This window comes from Neodiprion fabricii, chromosome 4, assembly GCF_021155785.1.
Source record: "Neodiprion fabricii isolate iyNeoFabr1 chromosome 4, iyNeoFabr1.1, whole genome shotgun sequence".
Taxonomy (NCBI): Eukaryota; Metazoa; Arthropoda; class Insecta; order Hymenoptera; family Diprionidae; genus Neodiprion; species Neodiprion fabricii.
This window is the reverse complement of record NC_060242.1, coordinates 7298106-7314272: the sequence shown is the minus strand read 5'-3', so window position 1 is coordinate 7314272 and position 16167 is coordinate 7298106. Positions and strand designations below refer to the sequence as shown.

Genomic DNA, 16167 nt, shown 5'->3' with positions numbered 1-16167 from the left:
AAGAATCGTTTGAAACTCCTTGAAATCAGTTTGAAATCACTTTGAAGCCGTTCGAAATCGTTTGTCACTCCATATGTACGAGTTTCAGGGATTTGTTCAGATTGGTTATAGTTGCACGTACAATAGAAAGAACGTGGAATTTGTGACATATACGGGAAGGAGAGAAGGCAGATTGGAACGCTTGTGAGCGATCACAATCCGGTATTACACACCTGTGTCATTCCGTCGAGGCCTAGTCTGATCGAAGAGGTATGCGTGTGAGGATATTGGGAATAAAAAGGCTTCCTCGCGTATGAGAATGGAGGATGATCGGTGTTGGAGAGAAAAATAGAGAGAAGGGGAGAGAAGAGAGAGAGGGTGGCGTGAGTCTCATTTTATAGATCAAACAAAAACGATATCGAGAATGTGCAGTGTACAATGATCTCTTCACGAAACATTTCGTCGAGGAACCGAACCGAACCTTCGATCGACGATGTCATTGTACGGGTAAATTGTCGCGGACCCCCCGCGGTACTCTGGAATTAATTCACGGGACACACACGTTACTTGTGTATGAAATAGATACCAAGGTTGCTGCCATGCCACTGCTGACAATTGTCATGCATTCCTGTCCGGTGGCAAGAGCGTGGCGAACTTGCGTAAGGGGACAAAAAATAGATGAGTGACTAATAAGGTTTGATAAGATGCAGTTACAGCGACTAGGTGTACAAACACTCGTCCAAGTGGATACGTGTGGGGGTCAAAACTTGGAACGATCAATATTTGGAATGGCCGATATATCGAAATTCCAAATATGCGATGATAAAATTTAAAAAAAAAGATGAATTGTTCGAAATTTTGACTTTCGAAAGTGTCACAGATTAGGATGTCTGAAAGCAAACGTACGAAAATGAAATAACGGACGATTTCAAACAATTCATGTTTGAAATATTTGGTTATATCATTTTCGCTTGCTTGAAATTTCGATATATCACCAATTCCAAGTACTGATCCTGCCAAATTTTGACCCCCACTCGTACATACGCCATTTGAACGTGTCAACAAGTGTGTATGTAAAGAATATAGTAAATATCTTATAGATATGAAATAAAAATGAAACTTTAAAACCAAAACTCATCTGACCACAGGTACGAAAATGAGCGACATAAAAATTTGCGTGCTGTTACATGCATGTATATTTTTTTCTTGTTCTTTTCTATGTTTCGGACGTCTTGAAGACGTCGTCAAATAAAAATGAGCGTCGCACGATTTCATTCTTTCAATTTTATGAAACAAAAGTGAAAACAATATAATATCCAATTTCTCGAATAACGATTTCCATTCAATTATGAAATTTACTTTCATTAACATACTTATCAATGTTTCGAACTTTTTAACATATTGGAATAATTCTCATATGAACCTTTGTTTGATTCAGCACAGTTCACTTTACGGTTATTACAAGTAAAACATATTCCAAATAAAAAATAAGTCGCAATTCACATTTTTTATACGATAGTTAAATATCGTTTGCAATTCATCACATGTTAATCATTTTGAGATTAAAAATTCTTACTAAATTTTGATTCGATACTCAAAGAAATCGTTTTCTCAGGATTATTATCCTGACTTTTTAAATGATTTTATGCCAATATAACATAAAATACTTGGTTAATTTATCTTGACGCTATATCAACAAAACAAGTTTAAAATCAACATAAAAACGTACATACATAGTTAATAGCATTGTGTAAAATTGCATTCGCCTGCAGAATCGACCGCGACTATGCCAATTTACAAAGAACAATAACGTCGCGTTGGATAACAAATAAGAATAATATATGAGAATAATTGGAATGGGTTAAAAATTTTCTTTAACTATACTGTAAAAGTGAGAATCTTCTTATTTAGAGTGAAAAAAAGAACATTACGCCAGTCTTAACGTAACATTGGGATAAAGAATAACGATAATTACCAGTAAAGCAACGATACTTGGGCATATATTAACGTGCTAACGTATTCATATCCGTGTACATAAATAAAAAGAACCGTGTGGGTGTTTTCAACGTTTGTGTGTACAGAGACCTAATTTTTTCCCCCAACGGTCTCAGCATGAAGCGAAGATATTAAATTTCTTCTTGAAAGAATAAGTCACGGTTTAATTTACAGCATCGCTCTCTTATACCTGCAGGTATACTTATAGGTATGTATATATACGGCATGAATATGCCCGGGGAGTGGCGGCTATATTTCATATTTTAATTTTATTTTTTACTTTTCATTACGCACGAATATTTGTGATTAAATGTGCGTGGTGCGTGCAGACATTTAGAAAATTTACACACGCACACAGGTACAGACCTGTATTTACACTCACGGAAGTGACGTACGCGTTCCTCTTTATATTTACGATCGTGTCGACTGCCCGATTATCTCACGTTTCAAACGTACCATTCTCTTTTTATTCCCATATATATATATATATATATATATATATGTATATATATATGTATATATATACACACATATATTACAATTTATAGGCATATACAATCCGCCTCGTACACACGCGGCTTTATTAATTGATAACCAGGCATTAACCGTCTTCCCAACTATCCTCCTTATTAATTATCATTGCGTAATTATTGTCCGCTTATGCTCATAAGTTTGCATATCGTACAATGATTACATATTCGCGCTGGACGGATTTAAATTCCAACTATACCAACAAGTTGAATAATCATGCGGTCGAGACGGTTACAACCATTCATTTGAACTTAGGTCCAATAAAATTTTTAATCTCATCAGTCTTACCGAGAGAATAGAAATTTTAGTCCATTTTTACGTTCGATTTATTCGTAGTAGAACGAATCTAGACATTGTCCAAGTTTGGTGGTTTAAGGAGGCCAAGAATGAACACTTTTTAGTGATCCTATAGAAACGAAAGCTTGGATATCAATGCTTAGTATTAAATTGCCCTAACACGATTGAAAACATAGTATATTTGGTCAATTTCGATCTACGGCATCTCATTTTATTCAAAAAGATATCGTAGAGCAAGATCGAGCGATTCTACTGAATTTTTGTCCGTTTTTGAGGTATTTCAAAATTAGGCATCAATATTTAAGCTCTTTCTCAATAATGGCCGTTGTATTGATTATAATTCCCGTATTTTCTGCGTTAATATTTGTAAAGAGATGTTCGTAGTTTTATACGAAAACAAATCCGAGTAATAAAAAGTATCGATTACCGGCGAAGCAATTGCCCGGAAGAAAGTTTTGTAACGAATCCGAATAAATCACGACCAGACGAAAGTAGTAGAAATATAAATAATCACATGACGCATATCGATAAAATTCTCAATTTTTTACCAAAATTTCTTTCGAACTGTTACAATCGTTTTTCGTGAATTCAAAACGCGTATAATAATAACATTTTCGCCATCTAAAAACTCGCTCTTTTCCAACAGAAAATGTAAAAGGTATGAAAATATTCTGAAATCATGTTAGCCAAACTTTAATTATATCGTGATTACAAAATGATTGCACGCATAAAAATTACGTATTTTCGAATTAAAGAAACCCGTATCGTACATCACTGTAATCCGGTTTTTGCGATCGTGCCTACGAACCGATTAAACGAATGACGGAAAATAAGTCTGGATGTTGGCCAGCGAAATGGTAAAAAATGCTCCATAGTAGAGAATGTTTCTGGTAAGATGTCGAGGGAGGAGGAGGGTTGGCGCAGGTGGGACATGCCTAGGTATAAGGTATAAGGTGTAAGGTATAGGTTACACAGTGTGTGCACGGGTACATTTTAATGAACTAACGTTTTTCGGAAGGCACCCCCACAGCGCGAGTCATTGTGACGACTTTAATTGCAATGATTATACTAGAAAATTGCATTCACCGTTGATATAATGGCCCCGGTCTTTGTCCCGCGAACTTCGAAAGCCCATTTCTGAGATATACATAATACAGGCAAGTAGCATTATACCTATATACCTATATATATATATATATATACACACATGTGTTGGTTATAAGTATACGTAAAAGAGATACATAGACACGATATGTATCGTGCCTACTAAATCGACGAGACTACCCACTGATCGCGTAATGATCCGAGCCTTTATAAAGTCGGTTTACCGAGATCTTGTTAGTCCCATTAATTGGTCGCAAGTATCACGGGTATCACCCTCTGCATTATGTTGTATAATTGTTGTACGTGTGTACAACTTTTCGCCGAAATGTTGGGGAAATAAAAAAACTGACGCAATAAAGGCGTATGCCGATGCAGGAATTTAAAACGGACCAATTTCGACAGGAAAATAACAATAAAAGAAGTTGCATCGCAAACGACGCAGAAAAAGGTATACCTGTACTCGTGTGATGGAATCTGAACAAGAAACATAAACAATTGCTGACTTGGCAGGATAGTATATGAAAAAAAAAAAAAAAAAAAAAAAAAGAAAGAAAAAAAAAGTCAGTGCACGTGAACGAAATTTTTGCTTGTCACCTTAACCGACGTTCCTGCAAAATTTCGAGGCTTGCTAGCGTGTAAAATAGTTTCTTCGCGATGTTATATTTTACTGGCATAAATAACTGTTTAGTATTAAAAAGAAGCAAACCTTACACTAAATCTGAACCGATTCGTGTAAAACATTAACAGAGTTACGCGTATTAGCTTAAATTTGAATGGAAAAGTCAAAGACTTGGCATGTCAAACTGAAAGTTTTTGTAAACTTGCTGCACTTGTTTTTACACCGAATATGTTAAAAGCGATGAATATCGATACCAAAGTTGATATCTTTTTTTTCGATTCGATTCAGTTTCTACACAATAATAGGAATGTTCGTTTTCTTTTTCTGTTTTTGAAGGTCGAACACTCACCGTGCAGAGGAGAACGCCGCTTTTGGCAGCCCTGAACGTTTTGAAAACTTCGGTGCGTTCCTTCTGCGTCATGTTTCCGTGGAGCTTGAAGAATTCAACGTCGACCAAAGGCTCGGAGTCTTCGTCATCCTCGTCGGACTGCTTGCAAAGCACCGAAGTAAGGATTTCGGCGTGATAATCCACCATGTCTTGTGTCGCCATGAAGACTAAAATCTTGTGCTGGCCCGCGGCCTGAAATATTTTATAAAATCTATATATATACATATATTTTTTTAAACCCTTTTTGGACTCAAGTTGAGGAAAGATTTTGGTGAAATTATGAAAATTGTTACTAAAAGTCGTGTAAAAAAATACTTCTAACAATTTTTAGATTATGGAAAATAGTCCTTGCAACAAAGTTTTATCCTCCTGCGATGAAAGTGTATGCGCAGGGAATTACTCTCAGCGGTGGATAGAATATTCTTTAAAAGGTTCCTTGCACATAAATTTTCAACGCAGGCAGTTGAAACTAATTTTCAATGCATATAATACCATAACCTAAATATTGGAGGATGGATTTTTTAACAGAGTTTTTTTAATCGTGTAAAAATTAAAATAGCAATAATTGTACAAAATTTCACCAAAGGCTCGCTTTAAATAAAAGAATTCTTTTTTCGAAAAGTTTTAGTTTCGGTACAGAGATCTGGATACAGCTTTCAAAACCGATCAGAACTCCGCGGAAATAGTCTCCAGAAATCACCAACGATGACTTAAAACTGATCAAAATAAGCTCTGATTGTATTGTTTTTTCGTTATAATTTACGGTCATATTATTATAACTATTTAAGTATTTTTAGATTTTAGAACATGATTTTTTTTTGCATAGTGAAGAGAAAATCTGCGTAAAATTGACCGCAAGAATTGACGTGATCCAGAAAGCAATAAAAAAGTAATGGGTCAAAAGCAAATAAATGGATTCCTTATGACAGTATTTCTTCACTAGCGCCTCGAAATATCAACAATAACAAAACATAAATAACCCTATTTTTTGGATGCAAATTGATATTCCGTTACACAAAATCTGAGATCCCCTTCCTTTTCGATAGAAATATCATTGACGACGAACAATAATGGTATTTTGAGGCAAAGTTGATTATTGTAAAAAAAAACAATTGACCATTTCCTCCGAATACACCGATATAAGCCAGGAAAGCAGGAAGGATAGAATATACTACCGGCGTTTTGGTAAATCATTTTCTATGTAACAAAAAATTATCAACAATAACTTCAAAGCTTATCAATACCGTGAAAGACGTTTATATAACGCAAGCATATTTGACGCGTTTTCCACGCGTGTTTGCTCTACACAAAGTACCCGCTTCTATGACTGTCGAGTGAGTCTGCGAACTCGCATGCGCAGAGTACTGAAAAGACCACTTTTAAGTCCTAGGAGCTGAAAGTGCTCCTTTCTGCACTGCGCGCATGCGCTGTCGCGAACAAATCTGACATTACGCGACCCTAACCTCAATTTCATGCTTCGTGAAAGAAAAACCTAACATACTCTTGTTATATAAAGAATCGTGTGCAACAAGGAGGCAACGTTCCTTTCACCTCACGTATTTGCAATATTCGTCTTCGGCTCGCCTACGACTCATATTGCAAACTTACGCTCGGCTTGAAAAGATCGAGTTTGCCTCCTTGTTACGTAATATACTATTTAAAAACAGTTTACCTGACATTTGCCAGCTATGTAGGCACTCAGGCTGACCAACCTCAATTTGGGGGGAGTTACAACGTAGGTTTGATTGACGCTCTGCGGAACGATTAGATCCTCATTTATTTCGGCCACATTACCGCCAGATTTGATTAAATTTTCTTTCGCCGCGTCGACGATGACCGGATTGTCCATCGTGAGTCCAGCCAATTTTTCAACCGCCTGAGTCAAAGTGGCTGAAAGTAGAACGGTCTGTCTTTTGCTCTGATTTTTCAAAGTCGTATCCACGACCTCGTGAATTTCCTTCGTATTTTTTTCACCGTCTGAATTGTCGTTCGAATCGTTCGATTCCGACTCCGATACGACCGCTTGAATTTTGTGCCGCGAGGCGATGATCCTGGTTTTATCGCGAAGCGACAAAGGCAGCGGTTTCTTCCGTTTGTTCCTCTCGTTTCTAATTGGAAACTCTTGTTCCTCCTTCTCCGGGTCGCTGTCCGTCCCTGAGTGATATTCTCGCTGTATCGTAAACTCGTTGTCATCCTCATCTTCGGCCTCGTTCTCCTCGACTTCAGAATCGACGGCGACGTTATCCGACGGTTTCGCTCTCTGAGCGTTGACGATATTCGACGGCGGTTCTACTGGAAGGCTGGAATCCTCTTTCTCGCCGATTTTACTCGTTTCCGTCAACATCGAGTCTACATCCTCGTCGGTGAATGTTTTCTTGCCGTTTTGTCGAAGCATCGCCAATGGATTGTAACCCGAATTGTCGGTCTCGATTTTTACGAACTTTTTTACACCAAATCTGGGTAAACCTTTCTGCTCCTCCAAAGCAGAAACGATGCTACAATTTAAATGAACGGGAAAGTGAATAAACTCAAAATAAATGGGGGGTTGAATTTAAACATACCATGATCGGGATTTCAACGAATAAGTATGAGGAAAAATATGAAATAACTTTAGTTGATATTACTTGAATGAAAATTAGGTACGTCAATCCTTAAAATTTTTATAATCAAACACAAACTACCATAATAGCTCAGAATATGCAATAGACGAGACTTTGATACATTATTCTTGTACTCAAGTGTTGAAATTTTCAATCAAATAACCATAACAATGATTATAATTTTGATTACAATTATTACAGAAATATAATTAAGTTGTTCGTTAAAGTTTTGAAACCAAAGATTCTATTATTAAATTTTGCTTTGCGGTATATTTTTGATTATTCATGTGGTTCCATAATAAATTTTAGAATTTGTATAATATATCCTTCAAATTCAGAAACTTTAAGTGATTCAAACTTTTTAATTGAATCGATCTGCACATTTTAAATTCGGAATCGGGAAACATTCAAGTTGTTGAGTTTCGTGATTATTTTCGAATATAGAACTTTGATTACTGGCGAATGCCTCATCAACAGTTCACATGCGTCGAAAATTGCTAAACGGCTACACTAAAAAAAAAAGATACCAACAATCCAAGGTTTACAAACGAATCATTTAATGAAAAGATGTAAATTTGGAAAAATTTTATAACACACAAGCTTCGTTCAAGGGCAGAAATAATCAGTTTGTTATTCAGAGAAAACTGGATAATAACCGTCACATCTGAAATACCTACATGATTGACAAAACTACTTGTATTCTATGCGACGTTTCTAATTTCTCACACTCATTGTTGATGGAAAATCTTTATGGACAAAACTTCTAGTAGCAGATAATTACATTCATTGACATAAAGAAGAGCATATGTTGAGAATGAAGTTAATAACGTTACAGTGACGATGCATGTTTAGGAAAAATCGTTACTTCGCACATTTAGAATTCTCTGAAATTTAGTAAACCAGGATAAATAAAACATACTCATATACATATTTCGAAAAGTCAACTCCTTAAAAGTCTCAAATATTGCACAATAACGATTTTTTCCCTGATGTTTCATTACGTTAATGTTAATAACTTCAGCTTTGTAGTATACGTGACAAAAGTGCATTGTTATTGTAAAACTCATACTAAAATCGCTACGCGAGAGGCAGGAAAATTGTGAATTGTAATAATCGACAAAGTACCATATTTAAATTTGGGGTTTGTAGATTTAATATAATGAAACATGAAAATAGACATCACTAGATTGCAGCTTTGAAATAGCCGGAGACGTTAAATTTACAAAATCTGAATTAGTTTAACGAATTTCAGGTAATTCTAAAGTTGCAAGATAATGACTTTTTCTGAATATGAATCGTTGCAATAACGTTCGAAACTTCAACTACCGGACGTATGATTTAGAATTACTAAATTGAAGAACAAAACTTACCCGGAAATATCTTTTTCATATCCCATATCGAGCATCCTGTCAGCCTCGTCTAGAACGAAACATTGAACATCGTGGAGCCTTAGCGCTTCCGTATGTTTGACGTGATCCAGCAGCCTGCCAGGTGTGGCAACAAGAAGATTACATCCTTTTCTCAACCTAGCTTTTTCCGCCTTGCGTTTTTCACCACCCACTAGATATCCGGGTACGATCCAAGTAAATGGCTGGAAACGAGAAACAAAGCGACAAAAATTTTTGGCATCCTATGAATCCTTTAAAATTCGCTCATCTATAGAATCTTCGACTAACTTTTATAAGCTTCAGAAAACACTCGTATGTCTGCAGAGCGAGTTCCCTTGTCGGCACAATAACCAAGGCGCGCAGCCCGCTGTCCCGCGTAAGTTTCGGTCTCACTTTGTGAAGCGATTCAACGATCGGCAGCGCGTATGCCAGCGTCTTGCCGGAACCAGTCTGAGACCGAACGAGAACATCTTTCCCAGACAATATATGAGGGATAGCTTTTTGCTGGACGGTAGTTAATTTAGTTATCTGCATGTTCTGTTCCAAGTTAGAAGCCTGACGAGAAAAAAAAAACTGTCAAAACTTGGCCGGCTCAGTAGAATATTGCGTGTGGCCTAATCGTTGAGACAATTTCTAAAGGAAACTACAAACCGTGAACGGATGAAGATCGAAGTCCGTGAATTTAGTACTGCTGAAAACTGCTTCATTCACAGGCTCGACGAATCTCTGCCCGAGGTTCGGTATTTCAGGATTATTCCCAAACAAGGATGAAATCTTTCCAGAGCCACCAGTTCTGCTTGGCATAGCTTTGACACTTGCATTTTCTACAGCATTCTTGAAGCTAACGTTTTTTATTTCAGTGTTTCCAGCTTGTAGATTCCTCGCGTCATTGAACTTGCCCTTTTTCCTCGGGCTTTTTGAGTCGACAATTACCTGAGCGTCGCTAAACTTTCTTTTAGCGCCATTGAAGCCCGGAGTTTCGCTTTTACTGGGCAATGAAATTGCAGCGATACTTGATTTCTCTCCAAATATATCAACGAGCGACTTTTTCTCCTTGCTTTCCCCCGTCTCTCGCCTCTTGGCCAAAATTGTTTTGATTCCAATTTGCTTCCCGGGTTTGGCAAATGAAACAATCGGTTTGTCCGCCTCGCTACTTACGATCAGCTGATCCTGGCTCTTCGAACCTGAGTCTGTAGCCTGTTTAGGTTGAGACTGTGGTTTATCAGGCTCAAGACGCGTCTCTGTTTTGGGAAAAGCTGTGGCGCCTCCGCCTTGGCCCAAATTCCTGCTGACAATAGCTGCGAGTGATTTCTGCTTGACTCTATGTTTGGGACCAGCAGCTGTCGGTTCGGCCCTCGCCTTGTCACGTGCAATCTTTTTCACTTCTCGTTTGAACTGCGGTTTGAAAAACTCCTTCTTATATCCCGCGACCTGAATGAAGGGGAAATCGAACCACTTTTACATCGCTGCATTTCAAGAGGGAACATGATGTCGGGACGTGGAAACATCAGTGACCTAACCTAACCCTGAACGTAACCTGGGATCTCGATCGCTTACCTTTTTTGTTTTACCAGCGACTGGGGAGGCCGAAATGTTCAGGGATATGTCCATTTCTTGAACTGTCATTTGCCTCGCGATCTGATTATTATTTAACACCGAATACTGTCACTCTACCATCGTCTCAACTTGACTGAATTAAACCACGTGCGCGACGCACGTTATTTTGCTTTAGTTTTACTTGTGTCTCAGCTGCTCGGCTCCTGCGCAACTCAGCTACGCAGTAAGAAACAATTGAACTTAGATTTTGAAATCCGCATCACACTCGCATATCTTCAGGCGATTAAATTCTTGTCAATATGAATTGGCATCTCGAATTCTAGGATGTTTTTCATATGTTCATCTTTTATTACGAAGTCAGGGAACATGACTCTCGGACGACTTCGCAATTACATGAATGAATGGGAAGAAAAAATTAAGAAATGTGAAAAAACAAATTTGAAAATATCCTACCGTATTATTTCTGCTAATGGTATAGAGAACATAAATGATACAACATTGCCGTCCAACTCAGCTACGCAGTTCGAAACAATTGAACTCTGATTTTGAATTGCGCATCACACTTGCATATCTTCAGGCGATTAACACATCCCGAAATAAGACATCCCGAATTCTAGGATAATTTTCATCTTTTATTACGAAGTCAGGAAACATGACTCTCGGACGACTTCGCAATTACATGAATGAATGGGAAGAAAAAATTAAGAAATGTGAAAAAACAAATTTGAAAATATCCTACCATTTTATTTCTGTTAATGATATGGAGAACATAAATGAAACAACATTGCTGTCCAACTCGTCCACACAGTTCGAAACAATTGAACTTAGATTTTGAATTCCGCGACACACTCGCATATCTTCAGGCGATTAAATTCCTATTAATTTGAATTGACACCCCGAATTCTTGGATATTTTTCAAATATTTATCCAAAGTCTAGAAACATGATTCTCGGACAACTTCGCAATCATATGGATGGATGGGAAGAAAAAGTTACAAAATGTGAAGGCAAAATTTGAAAAAATCCTACCGCATTATTTCTGTTAATGTGAACATAAATGAAACACATATTTACCGTGTAATCGATTCGATTCGTAACAGGTTCGCAAAACACAAGCTAAGTTATCAACAGTTTGAGAAAAGGTTTAATAATCAGAACATTGCAAAATGATCAAAGTCTAATATTTTTTATCCAATTCCAATGTTTTTGGACTCATTTTGATGACCACATTAATCTCCAATGAATGAATGACATTTTTTTTTTACAAATGTTACCCATTAAAGCCATTTATACCATTTGGGCGTTATAATTACTGTACTGTAATCTGAGATTTCTAGAATATTTTCAGACTAAAACAAACTAAATAAACTCCAGAGGTGGATCAGTTTATAGGTTCTAATTATAAAGCTTTTTTTCGAATTATAAATATCTTACCTTGTATAATTCGAATTTACTCAGATTCTTTCCCGTCACAAAGTAGGGAAGTTTTTTCAATAGTGTTTGCTATCATTGGCACAAACAAAATTACTGGAAATTTTTTAAACGGTCTTATCTCTTCCGATAACTTTTGATTCACAAGGAAACGACTGATTCATTCTTAAATATGAATTAAATAACGGCGAATTAAAAACTGTATAAATCTTAGCGTCCAGTAACCTAGATTTTATAACGAATCCATTCCTTATTATAATCAAGTAACAGTTGGAATCGAATAAATTTTCTGTTATATTTTTTACTTGTCATTGCGCAAGACATCATTCACAAATAATTTGATACCCGAACAAATTTCCTCGCAACTTTATGAATGTTCAATACCGGAAAATATGAGTACAAAACAATGTTTAGAAAATTGTTTAAAAATTGCTGGTATATGCGGTGCATAATCGCGTCCACTTGCCAAAATATCGACTGATTTCCCGCGGATGTTAATTTGAACAAACTTAAATTAAAGTGAAGAAATTTTATGCGATTTCTGCATTCCCTGGCGAGTTTTCTACATCGAAATTTTCCCACGACACTGTGATTTCTTTTCATTTCTCTGCAGCTTGATGACTGTACATATCTTAATTCTTTCAGAATGCATCTTCCTATGGTGTATAAATAAGTTTCTAAATTTCCACGAACTAAGCATAGTCAAAAGTCTCCTGTAACTGAAAATCCAAACAAACCAAGAAACGATACAGGTCAGAGTATAAATTGTACCTCTAACAGCGTGTACACTTCAACGTAATACCAATGAACCGTCATTGTTCGGTGATTTCAACTAGTGTTTACATTTTTTTCAATCTCCACGTATGGCGAATGTTCACTCAAGTTCCACAACGCTGTTTCACACGTCACGAGACTGCTGAACAAGATTGACAAATCTGGAATAATATTTGTAACGTTGACTGAAATTTGAAAAAAAAAATAAAAAAAAAAAGCCTTACAGACTCGTCGCGAAATTGAATATAATCAGCCGTTAATTCACGATAAAACAGACATAAATTGTACAGAATCGACAAGATGTGTTGCATCAGCGTGACTTTATTGGCGAGATTGATTGGGCTGCTCGATTTGGTGAGATACGTTGTTTATAGACCTACATTGAATGTGTCGTGGGAAGAAAAAAAAATTGAAAAAAACGATATCATAGAAACACGGTGATTATTCCACAATGATTTTGTAAATTTGTGATGCAATTCTGATTATTCGTGAGATTATTACAGTCGGCCTCGATCTTTGGAATCCAGTTTTTGGCTCAAGAATTTTTCAGTGACGAGCAACGATCGATCGAGTTTAATGACATGAAAATTTTCATGGGACTCAGTTGGACCAAGCGCTCGACAAATATTGAACAAAAACTGAACCGTAAGAATATTTCACACTAATTATTACATTCTGTTGTCATTATTCGTTTCGATCTTCACCGCAGGCATGCTCTACTTGTTTAGATACTTGGATTTTCGCTTCCCTTCTGGCTTATTCCACGCTTTACTTTTTCTGCAGTGCTGGCCTGATATCAGCCACTCTTTTGGTAAGTAAAGACAAATTAAACATCGTGTGAAAAATATCGTTCAACTAACAATCTGGGATCAAGGGTATCTGACCGGTGTACATTTTCATTGTCAGTAAATGATTGTTGAATGAACGGAATTTATGCTCACAAAAGTTCTAATGAATAAATCAATTGCTTCTAAATCAGATTTTCTTTCACCTCGACCATTTTTTCGTTCCTTTGAAAACTGATATGAAATGACGTAACGAATATTCGCATATATCTTGACATTCGCATTCGCATCCGCATTTGCAAAAAGCATGGGAATATTTTTCGAATGTGATTGTCACAAATACTTCATAGTTTCTTTTTAAAAATTGTGAAAATAATATTAAATAACCCAAAAAACATTAGTTTGATAATAAACTCTTACTATAAAAGTTTTTCCTCGCGTTTGAATCACAGTCTAACTTCGAAATTAATTTACATCTGTTATAAATTTGTCGTTGAATAATAAAACAAACAATCGGCTTGGTTCAGACAAGCTTGGCAATTTCCGTAATAAGATGCAAACGGCGATAATTGTGTCAGTCAATCAATTGTCAATTGTTAGCCATGGAATAATGGCGCCAGATTTAAAAATGTATCCGCATTCGCATTCACGAATACTTGAAAATTTACATTCGTTGTTAACATCTGAAATAATATGGCTATGCGTATGATTTCAACAGAGAAATAAGCATCACGCCGTGCCTTGGTTAACTTTTGAAATCATCAGCTTGGCTAATCAGGGAAGCGGTATAGTCGTATCTACTTTTCAACTACGATGTGACTGCGACATTGAAATTTGTCATTCTGAAAACGCGTTAATAGCAGGTTTCTACTTTTGTGAGTACTTATGATCGTCGAATTTTACTTCCGAACTAGCACAAAATACAAATTATGTCCTAAATACAATCTTGTATTATCAACCATTTAATTTCTTTGCCGCCAGTTGTGAGCGCGTATTTTTGGTTCGTCGTATTTAACGCTCGAAATTCATGGGCAGCTGCTGAACCATCGGATGCGGTCTTTTTAGACTCAGGAATCGAAACTTCTATCGTCGCATCCCACAAAGTGATTATAAATCCACCAAAGACTGCATCGCCTCGGGGACGAATTCAATCGTCGAATTTTTTTCAATCTCCGAAGATAACCGAAGCACCGCCAAAATATTATGAAATTTGATACGACTTGCGTATTGTTACATGCAAGTGAAATTCTTGACGAGAATATATCGAATTTTGTTATTTATTATTATATGTATCAATAGAGATGCTTGAATGAAAGATTGCGACTAATTGAAGATAAATAACTATGGTCAACTCAGTGCATGAGACACGTTACGATATAATATATTTCGATAAATAGAACTCTTCTGATATGCATATTATAATATTGTACGTATAAACGTGACGAAATTATTATCACTACAATACGACCGATGTATTTCTTATCGTATATTCTGTACTTGTAAAACGCTATAATATAAGAATATTTTATAAGAAAAAATAAACCAATGACTAACGAAATTAATTAAACTCTTGTTTTCGATTTTTTTTTCACAATTATGAATAAGCGTCTGGAACATACTCGAATCATTGATCGTCTAAACCCGATATCGGCAAATTCATTGAAGAATGCTGGAACAATTCATGCGTATTGATAATTTGAAATTTACACTTGGAATAATAATGAAGAAATGCTTTTACAATTCTGTACATAGAGCCCCGAAATGGTGCGTCTACTAGACTATCGCTCTGCGTTATTATCACTATGTATTATGTATTCAAAAGTTTTTGAATAACAAACTATGATGGCAAAGCTTTTTCAATATATGTATAACCCATCTATGCGGTGAAAGCTAAGCTGTCAATAAATCAGAGAAGATGGGGCTAATAGTGTGTATCAAACGGGAGAGCAGCAGACCGGGTCTGCATAGAAAAGATGAGAAATGGTCGTGCGGTTACGTCAAAACACTTTTAAACTCCCCATATTTAAATCCGCTAGCATATTTGGCGAAGCCGCGCCGCGCGCAAAACTCGACCCGGGTATATAAGGCATTATATTATTATTATTGTTATTATTGTTATTATTATTGGTATGCACGCAGACTCGTTTCTGCATTTAGGCGATTTATTTCGTCTGTATTCTCGCGACCCCGAATAAATGATGAACGTTCGATGGATATTTTTACGATAATAGCTGAAAAGATTTTCAATATTGAAAATGGTACTTTTCGTTTCATTTATTGCCTGAAACGCATTAGACTCCTGCCGAGAATCGACAAAATGGAGAAAAATGTTTCTTGATTCTTTACGATGTGAGAAATCATGCCGCTTCTTTAGATCACGAGGTCTGTAGTATGGTGTAAAATAACGTATGACAAAATATTTTTTTCATTGCCGTGTGAACAACGTGACGAAAGTCTATTGAAGTAAATTTCCGTACATTTCGTTAAATATTATGTTACCTCTACTTAACTATAATATATTTTCTGCATTTTATGTACAAAAATCTACATATCTATACCCACAAGCTGCAGAAAACATTGTAAACGGAAATATCTTTTTCAATATCGAAACAACGAATTGTGTAAAATATTTCTTCACGTCAAGATTTTCAGTTCTAAAAAACATTTTGCTTACCTACAAACATTTGACTATCGAATTGAAACCCTGATCCAAACCAACA

At 36.3% G+C, this 16167-nt stretch overlaps 2 protein-coding genes across 3 annotated transcripts in view; one reads left to right on the top strand and one right to left on the bottom strand.

Annotated features, from left to right (window-relative positions):
- LOC124179980 (probable ATP-dependent RNA helicase DDX31) overlaps positions 1-12615 on the bottom strand; it is a 32078-nt gene extending 19463 nt beyond the window's left edge. Inside the window, exons 1-7 of one of the 2 annotated variants that reach the window (XM_046564900.1) lie at positions 11892-12615; positions 10459-10674; positions 9553-10332; positions 9190-9456; positions 8884-9104; positions 6586-7408; positions 4875-5105 (exon numbers count right to left, since the gene is read on the bottom strand). In XM_046564900.1, the coding sequence (XP_046420856.1) occupies positions 4875-5105; positions 6586-7408; positions 8884-9104; positions 9190-9456; positions 9553-10332; positions 10459-10527 (2391 nt within the window). In that variant the 5' untranslated portion in view covers positions 10528-10674; positions 11892-12615. Of the gene's footprint in view, positions 1-4874; positions 5106-6585; positions 7409-8883; positions 9105-9189; positions 9457-9552; positions 10333-10458; positions 10675-11197; positions 11248-11891 lie in introns of those variants that run through there. The other variant, XM_046564901.1, reaches the window with a different exon arrangement.
- A 162-nt stretch (positions 12616-12777) lies between these two features.
- On the top strand, positions 12778-14990 carry LOC124179459. Its single transcript, XM_046563837.1, has 5 exons — positions 12778-13016; positions 13166-13307; positions 13391-13473; positions 14166-14322; positions 14429-14990. The coding sequence occupies exons 1-5, from the start codon at positions 12963-12965 to the stop codon at positions 14659-14661; spliced, it is 669 nt and encodes a 222-aa protein (XP_046419793.1). The 5' UTR covers positions 12778-12962; the 3' UTR covers positions 14662-14990.
- Positions 14991-16167: the final 1177 nt, after the last annotated feature.